At 49.0% G+C, this 26,925-nt stretch overlaps 1 protein-coding gene across 1 annotated transcript in view; it reads left to right on the forward strand.

Annotated features, from left to right (window-relative positions):
- Positions 1 to 22,474: 22,474 nt before the first annotated feature.
- Positions 22,475 to 26,925, forward strand: part of LOC148502580 (uncharacterized) — a 128,379-nt gene continuing 123,928 nt past the window's right edge. The window contains exon 1 of the mRNA XM_088449684.1: positions 22,475 to 22,526. Within this exon, the coding sequence (XP_088305810.1) occupies positions 22,475 to 22,526 (52 nt within the window). The remainder of the gene's footprint in view (positions 22,527 to 26,925) is intronic.

The raw sequence follows: 26,925 nt of genomic DNA on the forward strand, positions 1-26,925 counted from the left end.
TCGACCCTTTCTACATTTGTAATCCCCCTCTGAAAGTGGGAGTGGGCTGCAGGCACAATGTACTGAAACCTGAATCGGACCGGGCTTGCAAGGGAGGCATGGCCTCTTCAGAGAGGCTCTGCATTGGCTAAGCACTCCATACGCTTGGTCACACCTTCTAGAACCAGGGCCCAGAGCAGGGTATGCAGTTGGGAAGCCGGCGGACCTAATCCCGACAGCCGGCTTTCCGACTGCTTTATACCGGCGAGGGTTAAATGACCGGCGTCGTTAGGGTTAGCCTAGGGGGAGGGAGGGTCAGGGTTAGGCACCCCCAGGGGGGACTTAGGTTTAGGCGGCGGGGAAGGGGGGATTAGGGTTAGGCACTGGGGGGGGGGGGGGAAGATTAGGGTTAGGCACCACTAAGGGAGGGTTAGGGTGTAGAATTAGGTTAGCAAGTACTTACCTGGGACGATCGGAATTTTCAGCCTGTTCGGGCAGCCGAACAGCCAGGGGTCCGGTGGTAAATCATACTGATTCCCCCAGCAGACCTGTGTGCAGTTCGGTTTACATCTTGTAAGATACTGTTCCAGTGTTACCCCATACCCAAAAGTCCCAGTCACTGTGGTCGCACAACACATTCATTGCATTGATAAATAAATAGAATAACTGTTACGACAGGCAAATAGTTCATTATCAATATACAAAATGGAAAAAAACTGAGTAATGTGAAAATGTAGTCATGCCGCAGTGTGCCCGCTGCCCTAGGCTGGTCGTCAGTACGATCTTTCCACAAATCCAAACCAGCTACGTACCTAACTGTCCTGGTTGCAGTCCCCGAAAGGGGCAGAGTTTATGGCGAAGTAAGTGGGATTTTAGCGGATTAGGTGGCGTTTTCAGTAAAATATTGCTATGTCTTGTATTTATTTATTAACAGTTTCTTATATAGCGAGCATATTCCGTTACGCTGTACAAATCAGGAAAAGAGCTGTTATTCCACTTCTACTTTGGCAAATACTGCAGTGATAACATCACTTCTGATTAATAATATTTCCTATTATGGTGAGTTCCAATGAGATGAATAAAACCGGGGTGGGGGGGGGGGATCGCCACTATTACCTTATCAAACTGAGGTGTTCAACATCTTGGACAGGAAAAAGCGGTCAGTACTGTGGTGACCATACTTACAAGCAACCTGATTCGTGGATCCCAAACAGGATAGGGCTTACAGTGAACTAGGTCAGACCTTGCCAGAAAATGGGCATGCCTGGATGAATTGAGATGTGAATGAAATGAGGGTGTGGCTTGCAAGGATCAAGGGCTGGGTTTATGATATTCATAGATCCCTCTCCCTTCAGCCCATACTCACATATGTGCAGTCCAGTGGTTCCCAAATTGGGTGACGTGGCACCCGAGTTGGTGGTCTGGGACCAAACAAAATCATTTATGATCAGTGCAATAGGCAAAACCAGAGCTTGTGGCTGACAATCAAAACCTATGTGTACAAACAGAAGCACGACCACGTCCACCACCCCATAACTGAACCATAGGATGACAGAGGAGCACAATTTACTTGTTTTTAGGGGTGAGCGGGTTCGGATTTCTGAAATCCGAACCCCCCCCGATCCAAGTCCGATCCGAGTCAGGCTCGACTTTTCCCGCCTGACTCGGATCTGAAATCGAGGCAAAACGTCATCATCCCGCCTTCCGAGTCTCGCGGGTTTTGGATCCTATATAAGGTACCCGCGTCGGCGCCATTTTCTCACTCGGCTGTGGACAGTGAAGAGGGAGGGTGGGAGTTAGGGCTGTGTAGTGTAGTGTAGTGTAGTGCTGCTGTTGTCCACTACTTCAAAGTCCATAGGGGCTGGCTGTGTTGTGCTGTGCTGCTGTTGTTAATAGGGGCTGTGTCCACTACTTCAAAGTCCATAGGGGCTGGCTGGACTGTGTTGTGCAGTCAGTTCTCCATAGGGGCTGTGTCCACTCCAAAGTCCTGTGCAGTGTCCCAGTCCTAAAGGAGTGCTGTAGTGTTGTCCAAGGGGTGCTCTGTCCATCAGGGGTGCTCCCCCCAAGTGCTAAAAAAATAATATATTTTCTGTGTTTGTGAATTGTGTGCGCAGTAGCCGCACGTGCATCAACAAAGTAGTGCCAAGCGTGCGCCTGTGTCATAAGTAAAGGGCCGGCTGGCTTGACCGTTAAGGGTGCTGTAACCCCCGAAAGTACACTCCAGTCCAAACCAAAAAAAAAATTATTTTCTGTGTTTGTGAATTGTGTGCGCAGTAGCCGCACGTGCATCAACAAAGTAGTGCCAAGCGTGCGCCTGTGTCATAAGTAAAGGGCCGGCTGGCTTGACAATTAAAGGGTGCTGTAACCCCCAAAGTACACTCCAGTCCAAACCAAAAAAAAAATTATTTTCTGTGTTTGTGAATTGTGTGCGCAGTAGCCGCACGTGCATCAACAAAGTAGTGCCAAGCGTGCGCCTGTGTCATAAGTAAAGGGCCGGCTGGCTTGACCGTTAAGGGTGCTGTAACCCCCGAAAGTACACTCCAGTCCAAACCAAAAAAAAAATTATTTTCTGTGTTTGTGAATTGTGTGCGCAGTAGCCGCACGTGCATCAACAAAGTAGTGCCAAGAGTGCGCCTGTGTCATAAGGGCCGGCTGGCTTGACCGTTAAAGGGTGCTGTACACTCCAGTCCAAACCAAAAAAAAATATTATTTTCTGTGTTTAGCCGCACGTATATATCAAATCGATATAACATAAATGGAGGACCAAACTTTCTCCGATAAAAATAAAATAGAGAAAGATCAAGAACCACTTCCTCCTAGTGCTGAAGCTGCTGCCACTAGTCATTACATAGACGATAACATGCCATCAACGTCGTCTGCCAAGGCCGATGCCCAATGTCATAGTAGAGGGCACATACAATCCCAAATGGCAAAGTTCAGGAAAATGACCTTGAAAAAGACATTTAAATCAGCTGAAGAGAAACGTAAACTTGCCAATATGCCATTTACGACACGGAGTGGCAAGGAACGGCTAAGGTCGATCCCTAGTATGTTCATGACTAGTGGTTCAGCTTCACATGATGATGGAAGCCCTCCTCCCACTAAAAAAATCAAAAGAGTTAAGCTGGCAAAAGCACAGCGAAGAACTGTGCTTTCTAAGAAGATATCACAAATCCCCAAGGAGAGTCCAAGTGTGGTGGTGGTTGCGATGCCTGACCTTCCCAGCACTGGACGGGAAGAGGTGGCTCTTTCCACCATTTGCACGCCCCCTGCAAGTGCTGAAAGGAGCACCCACAGTCCACTTGCTGATATGCAAATTGAAGATGTCACTGTTGAAGTACAACAGGATGAGGATACTGGTGTAGCTGGCGCTGAGGAGGAAGTTGGCGAGGAGGATTCTGATGGTGATGTGGTTTGTTTAAATCAGGCTCCGGGGGAGACAGTTGTTGTCCGTGGGATGAAAAAGCCCATCACGGTCATGCCTGGGCAGAAGACCAAACATTCCACCTCTTTGGTCTGGCAATATTTCTATCCAAATCCGGACAACAACTGTCTTGCCATATGTACCATATGTAAAGGTGAAATAAGTAGGGGTAGGGACGTCAACCACCTAGGAACATCCTCCCTTATACGGCACCTGCAGCGCGTTCATAAAAAGTTACTGTCAAGTTCAGAAACTTTGGCTAAGACCGTAAGCAGTCCAGGGACACCTAAATCCCGTTGTCCTGTTGTATCCAAGCGCCTGCAAACCACACCGTCAACTCCCTCCTCGTCAATTTCCTCCTTAGTCAGGATCGGAAGTAGTCCTGCAGGCCATGTCACTGGCATGACTGACTCTCCTATCCGGGATTCCTCTGGAGGATCCTGCATTGCTACGCCTACTGCTGCCGCTGCTGCTGTTGCTGGGAGTCGTTCATCATCCCAGAGAGGAAGTAGGAACACCACTACTTTTACTAAACAATTGACCCTCCAACAGTCCTTAGCGAGGAGGATGAAGTACGACAGCAGTCATCCTGAAGCAAAACGTATAACTGAGGCCTTGACTGCTATGTTGGTGTTAGATGTGCGTCCGGTATCCGCCATTAGTGCAGTGGGATTTAGACAATTGATGGAGGTAGTGTGTCCCCGGTTCCAAATCCCGTCTAGATTCCACTTCACTAGGCAGGCGATACCGAGACTGTACAGAAACGTCAGAAAAAGTGTCCTCAGTGTCCTGAAAAATGCCGTTGTACACAATGTCCACTTAACCACGGACATGTGGACAAGTGGAACAGGGCAGACTAAGGACTATATGACTGTGACAGCCCACTGGGTAGATGTATCACCTTACGCAGCAACAGCAGCAGCGTCACCAGTAGCAGCATCTCAGAAACGCCAGCTCGTTACAAGGCAGGCTACGCTGTGTATCACCGGTTTCAGTAAGAGGCACACCGCCGACAACCTCTTAGAGAAACTGAGGGAAATCATCGCCCAGTGGCTTACCCCACTTAGACTCTCCTGGGGATTTGTGATATCTGACAACGCCACCAATATTGTGCGGGCATTACATCTGGGCAAATTCCAGCACGTCCCATGTTTTGCTCACACAATAAACTTGGTGGTGCAGAATTTTCTGAAAAGCGACAGGGGCGTGCAGGAGACGCTTTGGGTGGCCCGAAAAATTTCTGGCCACTTTCGCCATTCAGCGACTGCGTGCCGAAGACTGGAGCGCCAGCAAACACTCTTGAACCTGCCCCGCCATCACCTGAAGCAAGAGGTTGTGACGCGGTGGAACTCAACCCTCTATATGCTTCAGAGGATGGAGGAGCAGCAAAAGGCCATACAAGCCTATACATCCACCTATGACATAGGCAAAGGAGGGGGTATGCACCTGACTCAAGCGCAGTGGAGAATGATTTCCGTGTTGTGCAAGGTTCTCCAGCCCTTCGAACTTGCCACACGTGAAGTCAGTTCAGACACAGCCAGCTTGAGTCAGGTCATTCCCCTCATCAGGCTTTTGCAGAAGCAGCTGGAGAAAGTGAAGGAGGAGCTAAGACGGAGCGATTCCGCTCGGCATGTGGGACTTGTGGATGAAGCCCTTCATTCGCTTTGCCAGGATTCCAGGGTGGTCAATCTGTTGAAATCAGACCACTACATTTTGGCCACCGTGCTTGATCCTAGGTTTAAAGCCTATGTGGGGTCTCTCTTTCCGGCCGACACAAGCCTGCAGAGGTGCAAAGACCTGCTGGTGAACACACTGTCAGCTGAAGCGGAACGTGACACGTCAACGGCTCCTTCTTCATTTTCTCCCGCAACTGGGGCTGCCAGGAAAAAACTTAGGTATCCTAAGCAACCCGCTGGCGGTGATGCAGGGCAGGCAGGACCAAGTTTGGACATCTGGTCCGGACTGAAGGACCTGGCAACAATTTCTGACATGTCTACTGTCACTGCATATGATACTGTCACCATTGACAGAATGGTGGAGGATTACATCGGTGACAGCATCCAAGTAGGCATGTCAGACAGTCCATACCTGTACTGGCAGGAAAAAGAGGCAATTTGGAGGCCCCTGTACAAGCTGGCTCTATTTTACCTGAGTTGCCCCCCCTCCAGTGTGTACTCCGAAAGAGTGTTTAGTGCAGCCGGGAACCTTGTCAGCGAAAGGCGTAGGAGGTTGCTTCCACAGAATGTGGAGAAGATGATGTTCATCAAAATGAATTATCAGCTCTTCCAGGGAGACCAGCCTCCAGAAGGTACAGAGGGACCTGTGGTGGTGGATTCAAGTGGGGACGAGTTAATACTTTGTGAGGATGAGGATGTACACACTGAAGAGGGTGAGGAATCGGTGGATGAGGAGGATGAGGATGACATCTTGCCTCCGTAGAGCCAGTTTGTGCAGGGACACATTAATTGCCAGCTTGTTTTGTGGGGGCCCAAACGAACCAATCATTTCAGCCACAGTTGTGTGGCAGACCCTGGCGCTGAAATGATTGATTTGTTAAAGTGTGCATGTCCTGTTTATACAACATAAGGGTGGGTGGGAGGGCCCAAGGACAATTCCATCTTGCACTTCTTTTTTTTCTTTGCATTATGTACAGTTTGGGGCCTAGTTTTTCTAACTGCCATCCTGTCTGCCACTGCAGTGTCACTCCTAGATGGGTCACGTGTTTGTGCCGCCCACTCGTGTCGCTTAGCATAGTCATCCAGCTACCTCGGTGCAACCTTTTGGACATGAAAACACTATTGTGAGGTGTGAGGTGTTCAGAATAGACTGGAAATGAGTGGAAATTAAGGTTATTGAGGTTAATAATAGCATAGGAGCAGAGAAACCAACAAATTCTGTGATTTTAGCTGTTTTTATGCTTTTTAAAAAAAAAATACAGATCCAAAACACAAAACCCAGAACCCAAAACACGGAAGGGTGGTTTTGGCAAAACCAATCCAGATCCAAAACACGAAGAAAGATCCAGATCCAAAACCAAAACACGAAAAGTGGCCGGTGCACACCCCTACTTGTTTTAATATTTTTTTTCAGAATTTCTCAATAAGAAATTTTTGGCCTAGGGGTGCTGTGAAACAGATGCTGATTCTCCAGGGTGCCGTGATTCAAGGCAGTTTGGGAACCACTGGTGCACTCTAATGTCGTTAGAATCATACTAAATTTCATTTTGCCGCGATATGCAGCAATAAATGCAGTGCCTTGCTAAAGTATTCACCCCCTTGGCTTTTTACCTTTTTTGCTACATTACAACCTGTAATTAATTTTTTTTGAATCTGAATTTTATGTGATGGATCTGCACAAAATAGTCTAATTTGGCGAAGTGAAATGAGAAAAAATATGAGATATGGTAAGAACTTACCTTTGTTATCTCTATTTCTACGAAGTCCATAGGGTTCCACAGGATACCTTGGGGTATAGGTGTGACGACGTCAGTCATCAGGCACCATAGAGTTAAGCTTTCAGCCTCCCAGGATGCACTAGGTCCCCCTCCTATACCCCGCCCCCCGAGCCAAGGCACCTCAGTTAGTTACCAAGCCATAGGCCGGAGGAGGAGAAGGAAGAGAGAGAAAGAAGATCTGGATACACACAAGAATCACACTCTCACCAGAGGGAGACGGGAAAACCGGTGACCAGACCAAAGCCCATCTGCAGCACAGGTGCGACAGGGCGGGAGTCCTGTGGAACCCTATGGACTTCGTAGAAATAGAGATAACAAAGGTAAGTTCTTACGATCTCATATTTTCTACTTCAGGGTCCATCGGGTATCCACAGGATACCTTGGGGATGTCCCAAAGCAGTATCCTTTAAGGGTGGGGACGCTCCTGTGCTGAAAGGAGAATCCGCCGCCCGAAGGAAGCATCCTGAGAGGCGAAGGTGTCAAACCTGTAATACCTCACGAAGGTATGGACAAAGGACCACGTAGCAGCCTTGCAGATCTGGACTGCAGAGGCACCACGTCGAGCTGCCCACGAAGGACCCACAGACCTGGTGGAATGAGCCTTCAAAGAAGGAGGAACCGGCAGACCTTCATGAAGATAAGCTTCAGAAATAGCCATACGGATCCAGGCTGCCAAAGTTTGCTTTGAAGCAGGCCAACCCTTTTTACGGAAGCCATAGAGGACAAACAAGGCGTCCGACTTCCTAAACGAAGAAGAAGTGCGGTCAACATAAGTCCTTAAGGCCCGCACAACATCCAAAGTGGCCTCACCCACTGAAAGACCAGGTGAGTTAAAGGCCGGAACAACTATTTCCTCGTTAACATGAAACTGGGAAACAACTTTGGGAAGAAATTCGGGCCGAGTGCGGAGCACTGCCCTGTTCCCATGAAAAATCAAGAAAGGGGGTCTACAAGAGAGAGCCCCTAAATCAGAAACACGTCTGGCCGAAGCTATGGCCAGAAGGAAAACAGTCTTAGCGGTTAGCCATTTAAGATCCACTGAGCCCAGTGGTTCAAACGGCGGTCCCTGGAGAGCTCTCAGGACCACAGCCAAATCCCAAGGCGCCACAGGTGGAACAAAGGGCGGCTGAATGCGGAGAACACCTTGCGTAAAGGTGCGCACATCCGGGATTGTAGCAATCCTACGGTGAAACCAGACAGACAGGGCCGAAACCTGTAACTTCAAAGAAGCAAGGCGAAGCCCATGATCTAGTCCCGTTTGTAGGAAGGCAAGTATCCTAGACAGACGAAACTCCCGCGGTGCATAACCTCTCGGTCGACACCATTGGAAGAACGTATGCCGCACGCGATGGTATATCCTCGCGGACGACGGTTTCCGAGCTCGCAACATGGTACGCACCACAGTGCTGCAAAACCCCATGGACCTCAGCATGGCTGTCTCAACAGCCACGCCGTCAAAGACAGCCGAGCCAGGTCCGGGTGAAGACAAGGACCCTGCGACAGAAGGTCCGGTCGTAGCGGCAACCGCAGAGGACTGTCCACGGACAGACCCTGAAGGTCTGAGAACCAGTGCCGTCTGGGCCACGCGGGAGCTATCAACAGGAGCGTCCCCTCCTTCCTGTTTGAATTTCCGGATTACCCGTGGAAGAAGGGAGACCGGAGGAAACAGGTATGCGAACCGGAACGTCCACCGGACGGACAGAGCATCCACCAGAGACGCCTCTTTGTCTCTTGTGCGAGACCCGTACAACGGCAACTTGTTGTTGTGCTGGGACGCCATGAGGTCGATCTCTGGAAGACCCCACCTGTCCACCAGCAGTTGAAAAACGTCCGGGTACAGGGACCATTCCCCCGGATGAACGTCCTGGCGACTTAGAAAGTCTGCCTCCCAATTTAGCACTCCCGGGGTGAAGACCACTGATATGGCCGGAAGATTGCGCTCCGCCCATACCAGGATCCGAGACACCTCTACGAGAGCCGCCCGACTTCGGGTTCCTCCTTGCCTGTTTATGTAGGCCACGGTGGTAGCGTTGTCCGACTGGACCTGCACCGGACGACCCTGGAGAACCCGATGTGCCTGCTGGAGAGCATTGAAGACCGCACGGAGTTCCAAGATATTTATTGGAAACTCTGCTTCTGTCGGGGTCCACCTGCCCTGGAACAAGTGTGGACCCGAAACTGCGCCCCAGCCCCGAAGACTGGCATCCGTTGTCAACAGGACCCAATATGGTACCCAGAACGGACGTCCCTTGCTGAGATGGGTCGTCTGCAACCACCAGGCAAGGGACAGGCGAACCTCCGGGGTGAGCACTATCGTCTGGGACTTCAGAGACTGAGGCAGCCCGTTCCACTTGGACAGGATCAGGTGCTGCAGAGGTCTGGAGTGAAACTGGGCATATTCCACCATGTCGAACACCGACACCATGGAGCCCAGTAACCTCATCGCCGAGTGTAGAGACACCCGGCGGCTGTGCAGACAACTGCGCACCCTCGACTGTAAAGCAGAGATATTTTCCTCCGTCACAAAGATCCTTTGCTGTCCCGAGTCTAATAAGGCTCCGAGGTGCAGAATCTGCCGAGACGGGATTAGAGTGGACTTCTGCCAGTTGATTAACCAGCCGTGCCGTTGCAGCAGCGCAATGGTCAGGTCCAAGTGGCGTAGAAGGAGCTCTGGAGATCCTGCCACTAATAACAGGTCGTCCAAGTACGGCAACATGCGGACTCCCTGCAGCCGCCATGACCGCCATCACCTTGGTGAACACACACGGTGCTGTCGCCAGGCCAAAAGGTAACGCCCGAAACTGAAAGTGGTCGCTGCGGATTGCAAACCTGAGGAACTGTTGATGGCGCATAAGAATAGGGACATGCAGGTAAGTGTCCTGTATGTCCAATGACACCATGTAGTCCCCAGGTTCCAGCGCCAGAATGATGGACCGTAGGGTCTCCATCCGAAACTTCGGCACCCGCAAAGACTTGTTGAGAGCTTTGAGGTTGAGAATCGGACGATACGACCCATTGGGTTTCTGCACCAAAAAAAGATATGAATAGAAACCCTGGCCCCTCTGGGAGAATGGAACAGGCACTATAACTCCAGCCTGGAGCATAGTGTGCAAGACCTTCCGCAGCTCCGTGGCCTTGTTCCGGTCTGATGGTAGACCCGTGGTGAAGAACCGAGCCGGGGGTCTGTGCCGGAAAGAGAGGGCGTACCCGTGGGAGACCACCTCGAGAACCCAAGTGTCTGTTGTGGTGACCGACCAACACCGGGCGAACTGCAGCAGACGGCCTCCCACTTTGGGATCCCCCAACGGGCCGGACGTCTGGTACTCCATGCCTGCTTCCGGGGCTTGGCCGATTTTTTGGGACCAGCCTGTCGGGGAAAAGACTGTGGTTTGGGCCTGCCCTGGGCCCTATAAGACCGAAAGGACAATGGCCCTGAACCAGAAGGAGCCGCGGCCGACGGGAGACATGCCGATTTGGCTGCCGCCAGCGTGGCCACAATCTTGTCCAGATCTGGACCGAAGAGAACTTCTCCGTTAAAGGGCAACGCCTACAAACCCTTTTTGGAGTCAGCGTCCGCCTTCCAGGATCGCAACCACAAGGTGCGACGAGCAGCCACCGCTGCTGAAGAAATTCGAGACACCAGTGTACTAATGTCTAAGGCCGCCTCGTTGATATATGTGGCCGAATCACGGAGATTAACAATCAACTCCGTTTGTTCGGCCGGACAGTCGGAATTAAAGGACGTCTCCAATGAATCTTCCCAGCGCTCCATCGCTCTGGCAACCCAGCAAATGGCCATAGCCGGCCGCACTGCCCCCCCCCCCGCGAGGGAATAAGCGGACTTCAGGCAGATCTCCACCTTGCGGTCCGTAGCATCCTTAAGGGAGGACATGGATGGCATCGGCAATGTGGCACTACGGACAAGACGTGTCACATGAGAATCCACCTGTGGAGGGGATTCCCACTTAGCAAAATAATTATCCGCGAACGGATAAGCCACTGCCAGGCGCCTCTGCGGCTGGTATCGCTTGCCAGGCTGTTTCCACGCCTCCTCTAAATGGTCCATTAACTGACCCGAAAGAGGAAAGACTGTGGCGTCACCCTTCACATCCTTAAAAAAGGCATACTTGGATTTAGCAGCTGGGGGAACTTCGTCCTCAATCACCAAGGCTGTGCGGACTGCCCGAATAAGTCCAGGAATATATACCTTGGACCTAGCGTCAGCGTCCTTAGCTTGGAGAGGTTCCTGATTGTAAGGATCCAGAATCTCCCCATCATCAGACGTCCCTTCGTCATCCTCATAAGGAGCCGACAGAGACGCCACCGGCCGTTTATTTGGCCGCATCACAGTCTCCCCCTGCAACACATCCGACAAGTGCTGTACAGAACTCGTCAGGGAGTTAACCCACGCCGGCTCCTGAGAAACTGGGAGGGGAAATAGAGAGCCTGCGGGGTACCACCAATTGTCTTGGGAAACCCTGCACGGGTGACGACACCACTGACTGCTGGGACAAACCCATCTGTGTAAACGCGGGCTGCGGAGCTAACTGGCCCACTAAGGTTGTAAGCGCCTGAGCGAAACAAGCCCAGGGCGGCTCCTGTACCGATGCTGTAACCGTAATAGGCCGCGCCATTGACAAACACTGCCGGCAGAGGCCCTCCGCACTACCCTCCCCCTCCGCTAAAGGTACTTTACACGTAGTACACTGTAGCCAGAGAGGAAAATCACTTTCAGACATGATGGTACTAAGTATGTGACCCCTCTTACCAATTGTATTTTAAAGAGGTGAGAGACCACCCTGCAGCACCGCACCGCAAGGGCTTAGCAGAAAGAACAGGGACAGTAATAAAGCTGACAGTCAGAATAGAAGATACAGGCAGCAGCGCTAGCACAGTCACATACAATGCAAAGAAAATCAATTCCTGCACTAACCAGCGCTGATCACTCAACTACGCAGACACATGGTCTGGTAGGACACAGCGCTGCATACACAGACCTGACCACAGCGGAGGAGAGGTATGCGGGGGGACCCAGACCAAGATGCTTCCTTCCAGGCTTCCAGCAGCGTTCACCATGCGTTCAGGAAGATGGCCGCCGAGGAGCAGAGAGGAGGCTGGCCTGGGGGAGGAGCGCTGCCACAGGGCCAGTCGGCAGAGTGCAGAGAGGGCTGTGTGCAGCGGGGGAGGCGCCGGCTGTGAGACAGGGAAGGCGCGCTCCCCTGGCATGCATTTAACCCCCGGGATGCCGCAGCGCTACCGCTCTGCTGCGGTCCGTTGTCCCAGGGGGGTAGTGGAAACGCAGGTTCTTACCTGGCTCCACGCTGCAGCCAGTCCCCGGGGAGCCCCCTGCCTGGGGACTCTGGACCATGTAACAGCGGGGACCCACCGCGGGACCCCGCTGCTTACCTTGCTGTCCCCCTTGAATCCGGCCATGGTCCGCTAGCTGTGACCCCAGATGCTCACCAGCATCCCCGGATCGGTACCGGCATTCTGGTACCGGCGGGGGTGTAGGGAAGACAGCATGGACGTCAGGACTGACTGTCCATGCTGTACATCCAGATGTGTAGCCACAGCTGCATGCAGGAAAGCTTCAGGGGCTCTTCTTAGCCCCCACTCCAACAGGTGCACCCGACTCCGGCCGGGCACCAAACTAAACTGAGGTGCCTTGGCTCGGGGGCGGAGTATAGGAGGGGGACCCTAGTGCATCCTGGGAGGCTGAAAGCTTAACTCTATGGTGCCCGATAACTGACGTCACACCTATACCCCAAGGTATCCTGTGGATACCCTATGGACCCTGAAGTAGAAATATATATAAAAAAGAATCTTTATAAATAAAATTCTGAAAATTGGCATGTGCATATGTAATCACCCCCTTTCCTATGAAGCCCCTCAAAAGTTCTGGTGCAACCAATTACCTTCAGAAGTCACATAATTAGTGAAATGAAGTCCACCTGTGTGACATCTAAGTGTCACATGATCGGTCAGTATAAACACACCTTTTCTGAAAGGCCCCAGAGGCTAAGCAAGGCCCCAGAGGCTAAGCAAGAGGCATCACACCATGAAGACCAAGGAGCTCTCCAAACAAGTCAGGGACAAAGTTGTTGAGAAGTACAATTCTGGGTTGGGTTATAAAAAAATATCCAAATCTTTGATGATCCCCCGGAGCACCATCAAATCCATCATCACCAAATGGAAAGAACATGGTACCGCAACAAACCTGCCAAGAGAGGGCCGCCCGCCAAAACTCACAGACCGCAAAAGGAGGGCATTAATCAGAGAGGCAGCACAGAGACCAAAGGTAACCCTGAAGGAGCTGGTGTATCTGTGCATGTGACCACAATAAGCCGTACACTCCATAGAGCTGGGCTTTATGGAAGAGTGGCCAGAAAAAAGCCATTACTTAGTGATAAAAATAAGACTACACAATTTGAGTTTGCCAAAAGGCAGGTGCGCGACTCCTCAAATGTATGGAGGAAGGTGCTCTGATCAGATGAGACTAAAATTGAACATTTCGGCCACCAAGGAAAACGCTATGTCTGGTGCAAACCCAACACATCCCATCACCCCAAGAACACCATCCCCACAGTGAAACATGGTGGTGGCAGCATCATGCTGTGGGGATGTTTTTCAGCAGCAGGGACTGGGAAACTGATTTGAGTCGAGGGAAAGATGGATGGTGCTAAATACAAGCATATTCTGCCTATATCCCTGAGGAAGCTGGTAGCTAATACACCAGCGAAACACGTTGATAGGGCTATCTTTGCGTTCCCATTCCACTGGATGATTTTTGGACTTTATCACAACCCCCCTGGCAAGGATTGTGGCACCACAAGAGACCTGGATGTTTCCAATTCACCTTACCTATGAGCGGCACCGAGGGTGCTAAAAGGAACTTTTGGATTACATGCCACAGACTGGTAATATCTTGCGCTGCTTATTATTATCCTTTTGGACAATAAGGAGGGAGTCCTAATCCCAGCATTCATCATCTGAGAATTACTAACAGTTGTATTGTTTGCATTTCAATTGATGATTTTGATATTTTATCGTGAGAATTATTAACAGTTGTATAATTTGTATGCCAACTGGTGATTTGTATTGAATTTACTGCAGTATCCCGTGCAATATTTTTAGTGTATTTTTATATCTATGTTGAACTAAATTTATATCATTGTTTTTTAATTCTAACTGTCCATCTCAGCATATTATTTACATTTACTCATCACTGTGAGCACTTAGCGCTGGTTCACCTACTATTACATATTCTTGAGCAAAACCTGTTTCAGTCTGCCTGTGACTTGAGACTGGCACGGAGGTTCACCTTCCAGCAGGACAATGACCCGAAGCATACTGCTAAAGCAACACTCCAGTGGTTTAAGGGGAAAAATGTAAATGTGTAGGAATGGCCTAGTCAAAGCCCAGCTCTCAATCCAATTGAGAATCTGAGGTCAGACTTGAAGATTGCTGTTCACAAGCGGAAACCATCCAACATGAAGGAGCTGGAGCAGTTTTGCCTTGAGGAATGGGCAAAAATCGCAGGGGCAAGATGTGGCAAGCTCATAGAGACTTATCCAAAGCGACTTGCAGCTGTAATTGCCGCAAAAGGTGGCTCGACAAAGTACTGACTTCAGGGGGGTGAATAGTTATGCACGCTGAAGTTTTCTGTTATATTTTCCTAAATGTTTTTTGATTCACAATATAAAAATAAACACAACTTCACAGGTGTAGGCATGTTCTGTGAATGAAATGATGCACACCTTCACACAATCCATTTTAATTCCAGGTTGTGAGGCAACAAAACATGAAAAATGCAAAGGGGGGTAAATACTTTTGCAAGGCACTGTATGTAATGGAGTAAACTTTATACTATTGTTAATAAATAGGCCCCTATAAATTGAAGGGTTACACCAGGCAATAACATTGCCCAGTAACTGTCGTTATACATGGTGAGATTCAGTACAGATGAATCATGCAGGTTTGGGGAAACATGTGTATACTATAGGATGAGGTAGAGGTGGTTCAGACTGATGCCTCTTAAGAACGAGGGGCTCAGGACTGACTTGCAACCCTCTTCCTAGGGACTGGCTGGCAAATTTTGGCCTGGAGGGCGCGCATACATCACTTGCCCATTAGCTGCGGCCTATCAGTGAAAAATGGGTTTAATATTATATATATTTGATATAGAACTTATTTATCCTACCAGACGAAGGAGATACGGTACGCATGCATACAAAGCATGTGACCACATGGTGTCATTCGGGGAAAGGCAGTAATTTGGCACCCATCCCCAATTGTCTCTACAGCAGTCTATGCCCCCCTCCACTTCCCATACCAGATTCTTCTCCTGCCTCCTCATTAAGGTAAAGCAAGTGGCAGGCTCCTCACACAATGTTCTTCAGCGCGCGTGACGTAACCTTTCCCAGTTCAGCCATCACCTTCCTCACCCAGCCCCCCACCACCGCAGCCAGCCTCAGCACAGGCGGGGATGACATGTGGCAACGTGACCTATGACGTCACGCTGTTGCATCACCAATTGCCCGAGAAGCGACTGAGCCAGCAAGAGCCCAGTACAGTGTGTACTGTTCATGCAGATAGAGAGGGAGCAAGGGAGGAAGGGTGCTGCTCACTCAAAACTGCGACCCCAATGGGGTGGCACCCCAATCCGGCTGCACACACCCCCCAGGGCGGGCTAGCTAGGCCTGCTTGTATACACATCCATCGCTGGTCACTTAGCTGACACGATTATGCCTATAGTGCATAGTGATAGTTTCTCAAGCAGATGGTTGGGAGGTATGTATGTATATCTATGTTGAACATCAATCAGAAAACGTATGATTTTGTTTGATGTTCAATAAACACAGTAGTGTTAACGACAACCTGGAGTGCCGTACATTTGTACCAACTATATCAACCATACCTAGTGTTCATTCTAGGTTTGGCATGGGGCAGGGCGCCGGACCGTAGAAAGGACACTATTGCGCATGCCTCAGGCGTGGCCAAAAAGGGGGCGTGGTCATGAGAATTGGGGGGGGGGGTCATACTTCACCACTGTTGGGGGGCGTGCCCAGCACTTACGGACATGCTGGGCTGCCGCTAAGCTCTCCCCTCACTGTAAATAGATCCCATGCGCAAGCATCTATTCACCGGCGGCGAGCGCTGTACCGCAATCCCCCCCCCCCACTTCAGGTTGTTTTGAGCGGGGCGCCGACAGGGAGCAGCAATAAGGGCATGGCGCATTCTGCCATTTTGAAGTCGGCACCCCACAAAAACAGCCTAGCGGCAACGCTACATGCCGGCACCCATTACGTGGTTATTTGGAGTGCTCAACTCTACTGTGAACCACATATATATGCCAGTACATCAATTAAATAGTGTATAGGCAAATCCAATATACTCAGAAACAAACTGCAGATGTCCATATTCCGGCAGGTAACGAGACTGATAACATAACACCTCACCACATGTCCGCTGTCACTGACACCAGGCCCCTATTATAAAACAAGTCCCAATACTCTTTATGAGTTAAAGTTCAGAAGATGGGGTACACTGGCTTACCAAGAGGCATCACTCCTGACCCCTTCCTCATCCTCCTTGTAGAACTCACAACCGGCTGACTGGGACTGTCAGCGCCACCAGCCATTGGCACTGCGCTAGCTGGTAATTCAGACTCGTAGGCCTCGTCCTCCTACTCGCAGCACCCGCCTTCACACAGCGTGGCTCAGTGGTACCCTGACCCAGCTCCAGGTCAGCGGGTAAGTGAAAGAAGCTGCGCAGAACCTTGGGGGGTGGTCGTCTCTCAGTCAGTTGTTCAGTCGGTCAGTCAGGTAAAGGGATAAAGGTATGAGTTTACTTACGCTAACTTAGTGTACCCCATGTTCTTAGCTTTACCCCTCTTTGTATGTATATGCAAAACAATGCACCCTTCCATTATCTGTCCCCCCCATAGGGAGAGATTAGGGTTAGGCAGGAGGGTTAGGTTTAGGGAGCGGTAAGGGGGGGTTAGGCAGCCCCGGAGGGAGGTTAGGCACCACTAAGGGAGGGTTAGGGGGGGGGACAGGGGAGGGTTAGGGTACTTACCTGCCCCAGTCGGAATCTTCATCCTGACGGATGACGGGATTTGAACCAGTGGCTGTAAACAGTCGCCGGTAATTCAATCCCATTCCGGGACAAGAGAAAATATTAATACCCTCTCACCCCACTGATACTAATATACAAACCAACCCCGCTCTAGCAGCCACCCCTCCTCCCCAGCAGTGGCGGATCCAGGGGGGGGGGGGTGATTGGAGCAATCGCCCCCCCCTAGCACAGACAGACCGCATCATGCACTGAGCTGAGCAGTCTGTGTTCAGCCAGTGCTGTGATCGGAGCCTGTGCAATGCGCGGAGAGCAGAGAGCGCATTACACAGGCTCTGATCACAGCACTGGCTGAACATAGACTGCTCAGCTCAGTGCACGATGCGGACTGTGCGGTAGCCAGAGGCTGGAGCTCTCCCCTGAATTCCAGCTTCCGGCTCTCCCCACGGGCACTATGGGAGAGGCGTCTCCCAATATATATAGGCACTACAGGGGGCATTACTATAAGGCACTACAGGGGGCATTACTCAATATGTATATATATATATATATATATATATATATATATATATATAGGCACTACGGGGGGCATTACTATAATATATATATACACACATATATGGGCACTACAGTGGGCATTACTATATATAAGGGCACTACAGGGGGCATTACTATATATAAGCGCACTACAGGGGGCATTACTATAAGGCACTACAGGGGGCATTACTATAAGGCACTACAGGGGGCATTACTATATATATATATATAATGGGCACTACAGGAGGCATTACTATAAGGGCACAACAGGGGGAATTACTATAAGGGCACTACAGGGGGAATTACTATAAGGGCACTACAGGGGGAATTACTATAAGGGCACTACAGGGGGCATTACTATAAGGGCACTACAGGGGCATTACTATAAGGGCACTACAGGGGCAATTACTATATATATATATATATATGGGCACTACAGGGGGAATTACTATAAGGGCACTACAGGGGGAATTACTATAAGGGCACTACAGGGGGAATTACTATAAGGGCACTACAGGGGGAATTACTATAAGGGCACTACAGGGGGAATTACTATAAGGGCACTACAGGGGGAATTACTATAAGGGCACTACAGGGGGAATTACTATAAGGGCACTACAGGGGGAATTACTATAAGGGCACTACAGGGGGAATTACTATAAGGGCACTACAGGGGCATTACTATAAGGGCACTACAGGGGGCATTACTATAAGGGCACTACAGGGGGCATTACTATAAGGGCACTACAGGGGGCATTACTATAAGGGCACTACAGGGGGCATTACTATAAGGGCACTACAGGGGGCATTATTAATAGGGTATTACTATATGGGCACTACAAGGGCACTACCATATGGGCACTGCAGGGGCATTACTATGGGGTCATTTCCATATGGGGATTACTACAGGGGTATTACCATATGGGCACAGGTGCATTACTATGGGGACATTACTTTATGGGCATTACTACAGGGGCATGGGGAAGAGAGGCACAGAGAGATGGCTGGGGAAGGGGAGAGCAGGGAAGGTGTGGGGAGCTGGGGGAGGGGGGAGCAGAGAGATGGCTGCTGGTGCTCAAACTGTATTCACACAGAGTGAATACATAAATATATACATTGTAATAATAAATGTGGCCACAAAAAAAAACCTGTAAAGGGGAGGCATTGGGAACAGAAAGGGGAGGTGCCAATACAGGAAGAGGAGGAGTCATAGTCATTAATCGCCCCCCCTAAAAGAACAGTCTAGATCCGCCCCTGCTCCCCAGGTACTTACCTCAGCTAGCAGGAAGAGGCTCTGCTTGGTCTCCTCACACCAGGGAGCTGTGGAAGAGGAGCGGGCAGGGAGGATGCCGCCTCAGCAGCAGAGGAAAGAGGCGGGAACGCGGAAATGGGCGGGGACCCAGGATGGAACGAGAGCTCAGGCAGTGAGAGAATGAGAAGGAACCGACAGTAGCGGCAGCCTATTGGTGGCTGCCTGGCTGGAGCCGGCCAGCATGCAGCAGCAGCACAGCGGAGCCCGCCCGCCTCCTTTATACATGGACCTGATTGCTGCATCACTAACTGCAGTGTAGCTATATAGGTCACCTGCTGACAGTTGTTGGTCCAAGGGAGAGATGTATCAAAGCATGGAGAGATAAGTACCAACCAATCAGCTTCTGTCATTTTTCAAACACAGCCTGTACAATGACAGTTAGGAGCTGATTTGTTAGTACTTTACCCAACTCCCCTTTATCTGTCTCCAAACTTTGATACATCTCTCCCCAAATGACAAAATAGGGGTCCAGCCCACCCTTGCCATTTGTCACCATCTACACCTGGCTCTGTACCCATCACTGTCTGATGGTGGGGCGCAGCCACGCAGATCATCCCGGCAGCAGACGTCTACACGTGAATTAGTTCTGGAGAGGGATCATCGGCAGGCACCCTGCCCCCACCCCCGTGTTAGTACATTGGTACATTCCGTACCCCACTGATGGCGACCCGGACACTGCTATTACCAGCGGTAACCCCCATTAGTGGTAAGATTTTCACCAGTGGTAGCGTTACCATGCCTTGGTGTGTACTGCCCCGAAACTAGTTTCCTTATCGTCTTCTCAGGATCTGAATATAGCAGTAACGGGTGAAAATTGTGGGAAATAAAGCATTAATATTTCAATAGAGCATTTTTTTAAAGTGTTTAATGTGTTGTTATATGAAGTGCTCTACTGTCCTACCTCCATGGCGTGTGATACAAAAGGTCAACAATAAAAAGGTTGACAATAATTTGGTTGACACCAAAAGGTCGACATGACAAAAATTAGTGCAAAAGGTCGACAAGAAAATGGTGTTCACAGAAATGGTTGACAAGGTTTTTTTTCTAACCCTAATCTTCACCCTAACACTCCTCTCGGTGCCTAACCCTAATCGTCCCTCCTAGTGCTTAACCCTAACCATCGGAGTAAGTGCCTAATCCTAACCATCCCTCCTAGTGCCTAACCCTAATCGTCCCTCCTAGTGCCTAACCCTAATCGTCCCTCCTAGTGACGACCCGACGCTCCAGTAAGTGCCTAACCCTAACCGTCCCTCCTAGTGCCTAACCCTAACCGTCCCTCCGAGTGACTACCCCTGACCCTCCAGTAAGTGCCTAACCCTAACCGTCCCTCCTAGTGCCTAACCCTAACCGTCTGAGTAAGTGCCTAATCCTAACCATCCCTCCTAGTGCCTAACCCTAACCGACCCTCCTAGTGACTACCCCTGACCCTCCAGTAAGTGCCTAACCCTAACCGTCCCTCCTAGTGCCTAACCCTAACCGTCGGAGTAAGTGCCTAATCCTAACCATCCCTCCTAGTGCCTAACCCTAACCGTCCCTCCTAGTGACTACTCCTGACCCTCCAGTAAGTGCCTAACCCTAATCGTCCTAACCCCAACCGTCGGAGTAAGTGCCTAATCCTAACCATCCCTCCTAGTGACTAACCCTAACCGTCCCTCCTAGTGACTAACCCTAACCGTCGGAGTAATTGCCTAACCCTAACACCGTCCCTCCTAGTGCCTAACCGTCGGGAGTAAGTGCCTAACCCTAACCGTCCCTCCTAGTGACTACCCCTGACCCTCCGGTAAGTGCCTAACCCTATAAATAAAAAAGCATGTGTTGACCATTTCTGTGTCGACCTTTTGAACATGTCAACCTTTTGGTGTCTTAACAAATCATTGTCAACTTTTTCAATGTCAACCTTTTGATGCTCCATATTTGATGCATGATGCTCCATATTTGAAGCATCTTTCCTTTACCAAGATGGCAACCGTTAGACTGCGCCTTCGCGGCGCCATCTTGGGTCACTATGTTTTAGGGCCACTATATGTACTTAGCTCCGTGCGGGACATGCTGTATATCCTGCTAATACTGCCTACATACATGACCGGACGGCTCGCTGTAACTTAAGCTCATCTCCATCTCCGGTGCATGTGCATGTAACTGTGAGTACGGCTGAACAAAATCTGTTCACTGCAATGAACCCACGCTCCAGGGTAAGGCTTTCCGGCTGGTGTGTCTACAACAATACACACAAAATAGTACACACATATCAACATAATGGTTTTTCAATTTATTTTTTATTAATTTTATCTATTTTGTACTTTTTTTTATTACAGAAACTGAAAGCCCAAATTTGGAATCACACATGTGCGTATTCATGGTGACTGGCATGGAAAAGCGTTAGTTAACCCTTACCACCCAGCATTGCCACTCCAGCTGAGTTTTGCTTAATTTATTTATTTTTTTTAAAACATGATAATAAAATGCGGTCACAAAAGATTTTTTTTGCTATGCATAAGATTAATGAATAAACCCTTAAGTATCATTGAATATAAATTAATTTCTTTGTTTATTCTTGGTGCCATAGTGCTTCATTGTTTGCTATTAGTTTGTTTTATTTTTACAACCAACAGGTGTCACTGTCGTTACTACTGTCAATCATTAAGTCTTTTACTGTTCCTAAAACTTTCTATACCTAGTGAAATAGGCACACTGAACATGCTTGGGGCAGGACTCCTCACAGGGGCACCGGAAATTGTTTAATATTCATTTTAATTAAAATTGCATTTGTCATGTATTTTTTTGGTACTTGTCTACACCAATCGCATGTTTCCTAACAAAATAATAAAGGAGGAAGTGTTGGATACTAGCAGGGTTGGCGAGAGCGTGGAGGGAGCGGGTACTAGATACCCAGGCCCGGGCATATTGGAGAGGCCTGGGTCGGCCGCCGCCTTCTTCCCCTCCCTCTTACCCGTCAGCAGCCCAGCAGTGGCACCAAGGAGACTGCTGCAGCTGAACAGCAGCAGTCTCCTCTGCAAGGGGGGGGGGGGGGGGGAGCGATCACACTGATCGCGTCTCCACCCTGGATTTGCCCCTGCCTGAGGGGCTCCCAGCACCCTCTCTTCGGCACATTTTTTCCAAGGGGGGGGGCGCTTTAGGCCAAACCCCCTGATTGTAACGGGGATGGGACGGCTCTCTACGGCCCTGGATACTAGGAGCATAATTATTAATTTACTGTGCTGGTACTGCCTATATATCTTTTCATTTTGTTCCACTAATCTTAAGCATTTTGTGAGACAGATCTAATCTGAGTATTAAAACACATTTTTAATTCCATTCATAAACGTTAGAACCCCAAACTAATGATATAATAGAATGTGGCAGCATTTTGTGGTAATTCTCAAAAAAAAATATATATAAAACCCAGAGAATTAAGGACCTTTTAGCTCCATAGAGGTTCTTACAGACAAAATACCAGGGTATAGCATGGCAACAGCAGAATTATCACTGAATTATATGAAATTGCGACCTGACCCATATGTAGCTTCCATAAAGTCCCATAATAGTTAATTATCCCAGAGTGGGCCTACTCTTAACTGGCCTCTGATGTAACCATCTCTCTCATGGCTTCTCATCATCTGCGGCCGGGTATTGCAAGTGACAGCGTGAGAATTGTCGCCCTCCCCCCCCCTCTCCTTCCTTACCCCACTCCAACATGCGGCCTTTTGTTTACCGAGACATGTGCGTGAATAGAGAAGAAGCAGACGGTAAGAGATAATGGAGCTTACTTCCCATTTAATTACACAGAGCAGAGCCAGTCAGCAGATTCCGAATCATAATTATCATGTAGGTAACAGAAGGAAAAGAAAAAAAAATATGCAAGAAGATAACGTTCCCCTCCCCCTAACGGCGACATTCCTTCCTCACCATCATCATGTAAATGGTGACTGTGGGGGGGGGGGGGGGGGGGGAGGGGGAAGGTCACGCACCAAGTTGCCTGTAAATGATTTATATCGTGGGATATTATCCTAAAGAACGATCGCTGCCACCCTCAATACAACATGATCAGGATTTAATTAATATTAAATTTATGTGTTCACAACAAAATAATATGGACTTTTAATAATTATATATATTAATGTCGAATATCACATTGTCGACATAATTAAAATGTCAACACCCAACACGGTGCATGATAGACACTTTAGCAACAGCCACTGTGTCTTTGTACGCAGCTCCTGCACAAAATTGCCGCAGGAGTCTAGTATAAAAAGACGCCTACCGTCGGGATCTTCATCAGATGACCATTGGTCGCAGCTTTACTCAGAATGGCCCCCTCATATACGCTGCCGAAGCCAGTAAATCCGCGTTGGAAGTGCAGTCACTGTCCTCGCCACTCCCACAAAATGGAGGCGACACGCCACTGTTTTGGGAAGCGGTCCGCTGCACCACCTAGGAATGCCTGCAGCCTATTTCTTTATTATTTATTACCAGTTATTTATATAGCGCACACATATTCCGCAGCGCTTTACAGAGAATATCTTATCATTCACATCTGTCCCTGCCCCAGTGGAGCTTACAATCTATATTCCCTACCACATGCACATACACACTATGGTCAATTTTGTGGGCAGCCAATTAACCTACCAGTATATTTTTGGAGTGTGGGAGGAAACCGGAGTACCCGGAGGAAACCCACGCAAACACAGGGAGAACTCCGCACAGTTAGGGCCGTAGTGGGAATTGAACCCATGAAATCAGTTCTGTGAGGCAGTAATGCTAACCATTACACCGTCTGTGCTGCCCTGGACGCCTGCAGCCTATCAAACAGGCTGCAGGCGTCCAGGGCACTGCGAGCGGCGACACAGGTCTGCACATGCGCATGTCTCAAACCATCGGAGATCTACGGACACATCAAAGTTCTGTAGATCTCTGAATGAGGCCCACAGTTGAAATGTCGACAATAGACATGTTTGCGTTAGGCTTAAAATTGGGTGCCGACATTGTGCTTGTTGACATTTTGTACCTGTCGTCGACATGGTGCCTAAATAATGCTGATGGTCGACATTGTAATTGTCGACAAATACATTACGTAAACTATTTAATGATCATGATTTAGCAGTGATAACTTTCATTTTGCATTGCGGTTTAGAGCAGCCATGCAAAAATGTGCAACCATCGGAATTTACCAATGTGACTCCCAGCGTTGAGGTCCTGCAAAAACGTACCTCCCAGTCTGTCCATTTTCATCCTTTCTGCATTAGCGAAATGTGGATACGGACATTCCATATATGATCTTACATTACAGCCCATGCAGAAGCCTAGGCCATAAATGTTCAGTATGTGCTCTTATGTTAGCCTGGCCTGAAGTGGAGGAGAGAATTCTTCACATCTGCGGTGGCTCAGTAACTTACTATAACACCAACTGAGAGGGCAGTATTTTTTTTATCCAATAAGACCAATTTGTCCAAACTTTATTGGCCGAAATAAAAGTGCGTAGGATGTGATTAATTTAGCCAGTGGTGAGTTGCTTTGGACAAACTCTTAAGCTGCACACACACACAACGATTTTGTAAATGAACGATTTTAGTAAACGATTTTCGTTCATTTTTTCAAGGGAAAAATTTACAAAAATAGTTTACTAAAATCATTCATTTACTACATGTAATGAACGATTTTTTTGAACTATAAACGATTTTTGCATATTCACTTAATGAAAATCGTTGAGTTGGTCAGTCTGACTGAACAGCAAACGTGAACGCACATGAACGATCACCGTTCATCGTTTTAACTTAGAAAGTGAACGATTTTTTTCAACGATTGAACGATATCGTTAACGATAATCGTTCAAAAAATCCTTGTGTGTGTGTGTATGCACCTTTAAACATATATTGCTAATGGTGGTCTGGGGTCCTCTAATCATACTGCACTGGATAAGGCGCCTTTTAAAACTGAGAGCTACTAAAATGATTCCCCGACTCCTGTCACATTCTGCTCTCTCTTTCCTGGTAATCCACTTTAGCACAGGGAATTGTTAACTGCCCATTAAACACATTAATCCCATATACTGAGGGAGGCCACCACTTTTGGACTTTCAGGCAGTCACTGACACCTATGCTCATGGAGACTTGGAATATCACATTATTCGACGTTCAGAGTTATTTTCACACATTTTATGTCATAAGGAACCATGGGGGATAATTAAAAGAGCACATACTTTATCTACAATAATCGCCTAGGTTTAAACTCAAATCATTACTAATATGTTATATTGGCAGCTTTATAGAATTTTTAAAAGGCTACAATTGAAGAAAAAATATGAAAATAAGTCAAATCCAACGGTTAGGGCAGTGGTTCCCAAACTTTTTTCAATCACGTCGCCCTGTAGTATCAGCATTGTTTTCACAGCACCCCTAAGCCAAAAGTTTGTTATTGAGAAATTCAGAAAACATTTAGTAAAGTGAAGCAAATTGTGCTTACCTGTCTGTCATCCTTAGGTTAAGTTATGTCGTGGTGGACAGGTTTGAGCTTGTGTTTGCACACATATTTACATTACATTGACTATAAATAATTTTTATTTGGTGCTAGACCACGAACCAGAGGCACCCCAGGGTGCCACGGCGCACAGTTTGGGTACTGGGTTAGGGTAAGGTCGCCAATTTCACAAAAGCAGAGACTCCACTCAAGCCCTGTCTTCATGGTTGCAGATCTTGGCAGAGGTCTGGAAATCCCTGTACAACTGTCTGTAAATGACTGGTCATGACTCTATCAGGATCTGCAGCTTCCAGCCTAAAGCACTGCACTAATTACTGCCTGTCTGTGTGCAGTGTCAGGTGCATGCTAATTAATTCCCCTGTCTGTGCACAGCTGCACACTGGTCTATCATTAAGGGAGACTTGCTCTGTTTGGGCCTTGTTCCTGTTAAATTCCAGCCAGTCCATCACTCCATGCCGGTGATAGAAGTTTTTTCGTACTTCCGGTTCCTGTCTCCTGCATGTCAGTCGAGTTCCTGAGTCAGTCTAGCTGTTTTGTGTGTGCCGTTTACTCCATCCAGGCGGCTCCACCTGCATCCCATCCACATGTGCTGCTTGTACCATCTGGGCAGCACAGGGCACTTCCTATCCCAGAAATGTCTGTCACCATCCAGTGGCCGGTGTCATCCCGGCGGCACTGGTAGCAGCTCTGCGTTCCAGGTGCACAACCTCGCACACCGTCACCAGTGTCATCCCGGCGGCACTGGTAGCAGCTCTGCGTTCCAGGTGCACAACCTCGCACACCGTCACCAGTGTCATCCCGGCGGCACTGGTAGCAGCTCTGCGTTCCAGGTGCACAACCTCGCACACCGTCACCAGTGTCATCCCGGCGGCACTGGTAGCAGCTCTACATTCCAGGTGCGCAAACTAGCACACCGTTGCCAGTCATCCCGGCGACACTGGTAGCCACTCTGCGTTCCAGGTGCGCAAATTAGCACACCGTCACCAGTGTCATCCCGGTGGCACTGGTAGCAACTCTGCGTTCCAGGTGCGCAAACTAGCACACCGTTGCCAGTCATCCCGGCGACACTGGTAGCCACTCTGCGTTCCAGGTGCGCAAATTAGCACACCGTCACCAGTGTCATCCCGGTGGCACTGGTAGCAACTCTGCGTTCCAGGTGCGCAAATTAGCACACAGTCGCCAGTGTCATCCCGGTGGCAATGGTAGCAACTCTGCGTTCCAGGTGCGCTGTTAAGCACACCGTCGCCAGTGTCATCCCGGCGGCACTGGTAGCAGCCCCACGTTCCTGCTGCATACCTCACCTGAGTGTCATCAGCCCAAAAGCTGCTTCACACCATTAGTCCCTTGGCCACGACTATAAAGGCCACAATTAGCCCCCAAGGCTGCTCCAACAGCCCAAAGACTGCTTCACACCATCAGTCCCTTGGCCACGACTATAAAGGCCACGACTAGTACTATACATTCCAGCCCTCAAGGCTGTCATCAGTTGGCTCTACATTTATACCAGATTCCCTCCAGGAATCATAGACACACATATCAGGAAGGGGGATAAGACAACTTGTGTGTTTATTAAATGATTGTGTAACTTTAAAAAAAAAATAAAAAAATGCTTATTGATCCAGCGAAATGCGTTAAGCCATTTTCAAACAACACCAGCACGGTTTGGAAAGT

Source organism: Taudactylus pleione, unplaced genomic scaffold (genome assembly GCF_031769625.1).
Source record: "Taudactylus pleione unplaced genomic scaffold, aTauple2 ptg000490l, whole genome shotgun sequence".
Classification (NCBI taxonomy): Eukaryota; Metazoa; Chordata; class Amphibia; order Anura; family Myobatrachidae; genus Taudactylus; species Taudactylus pleione.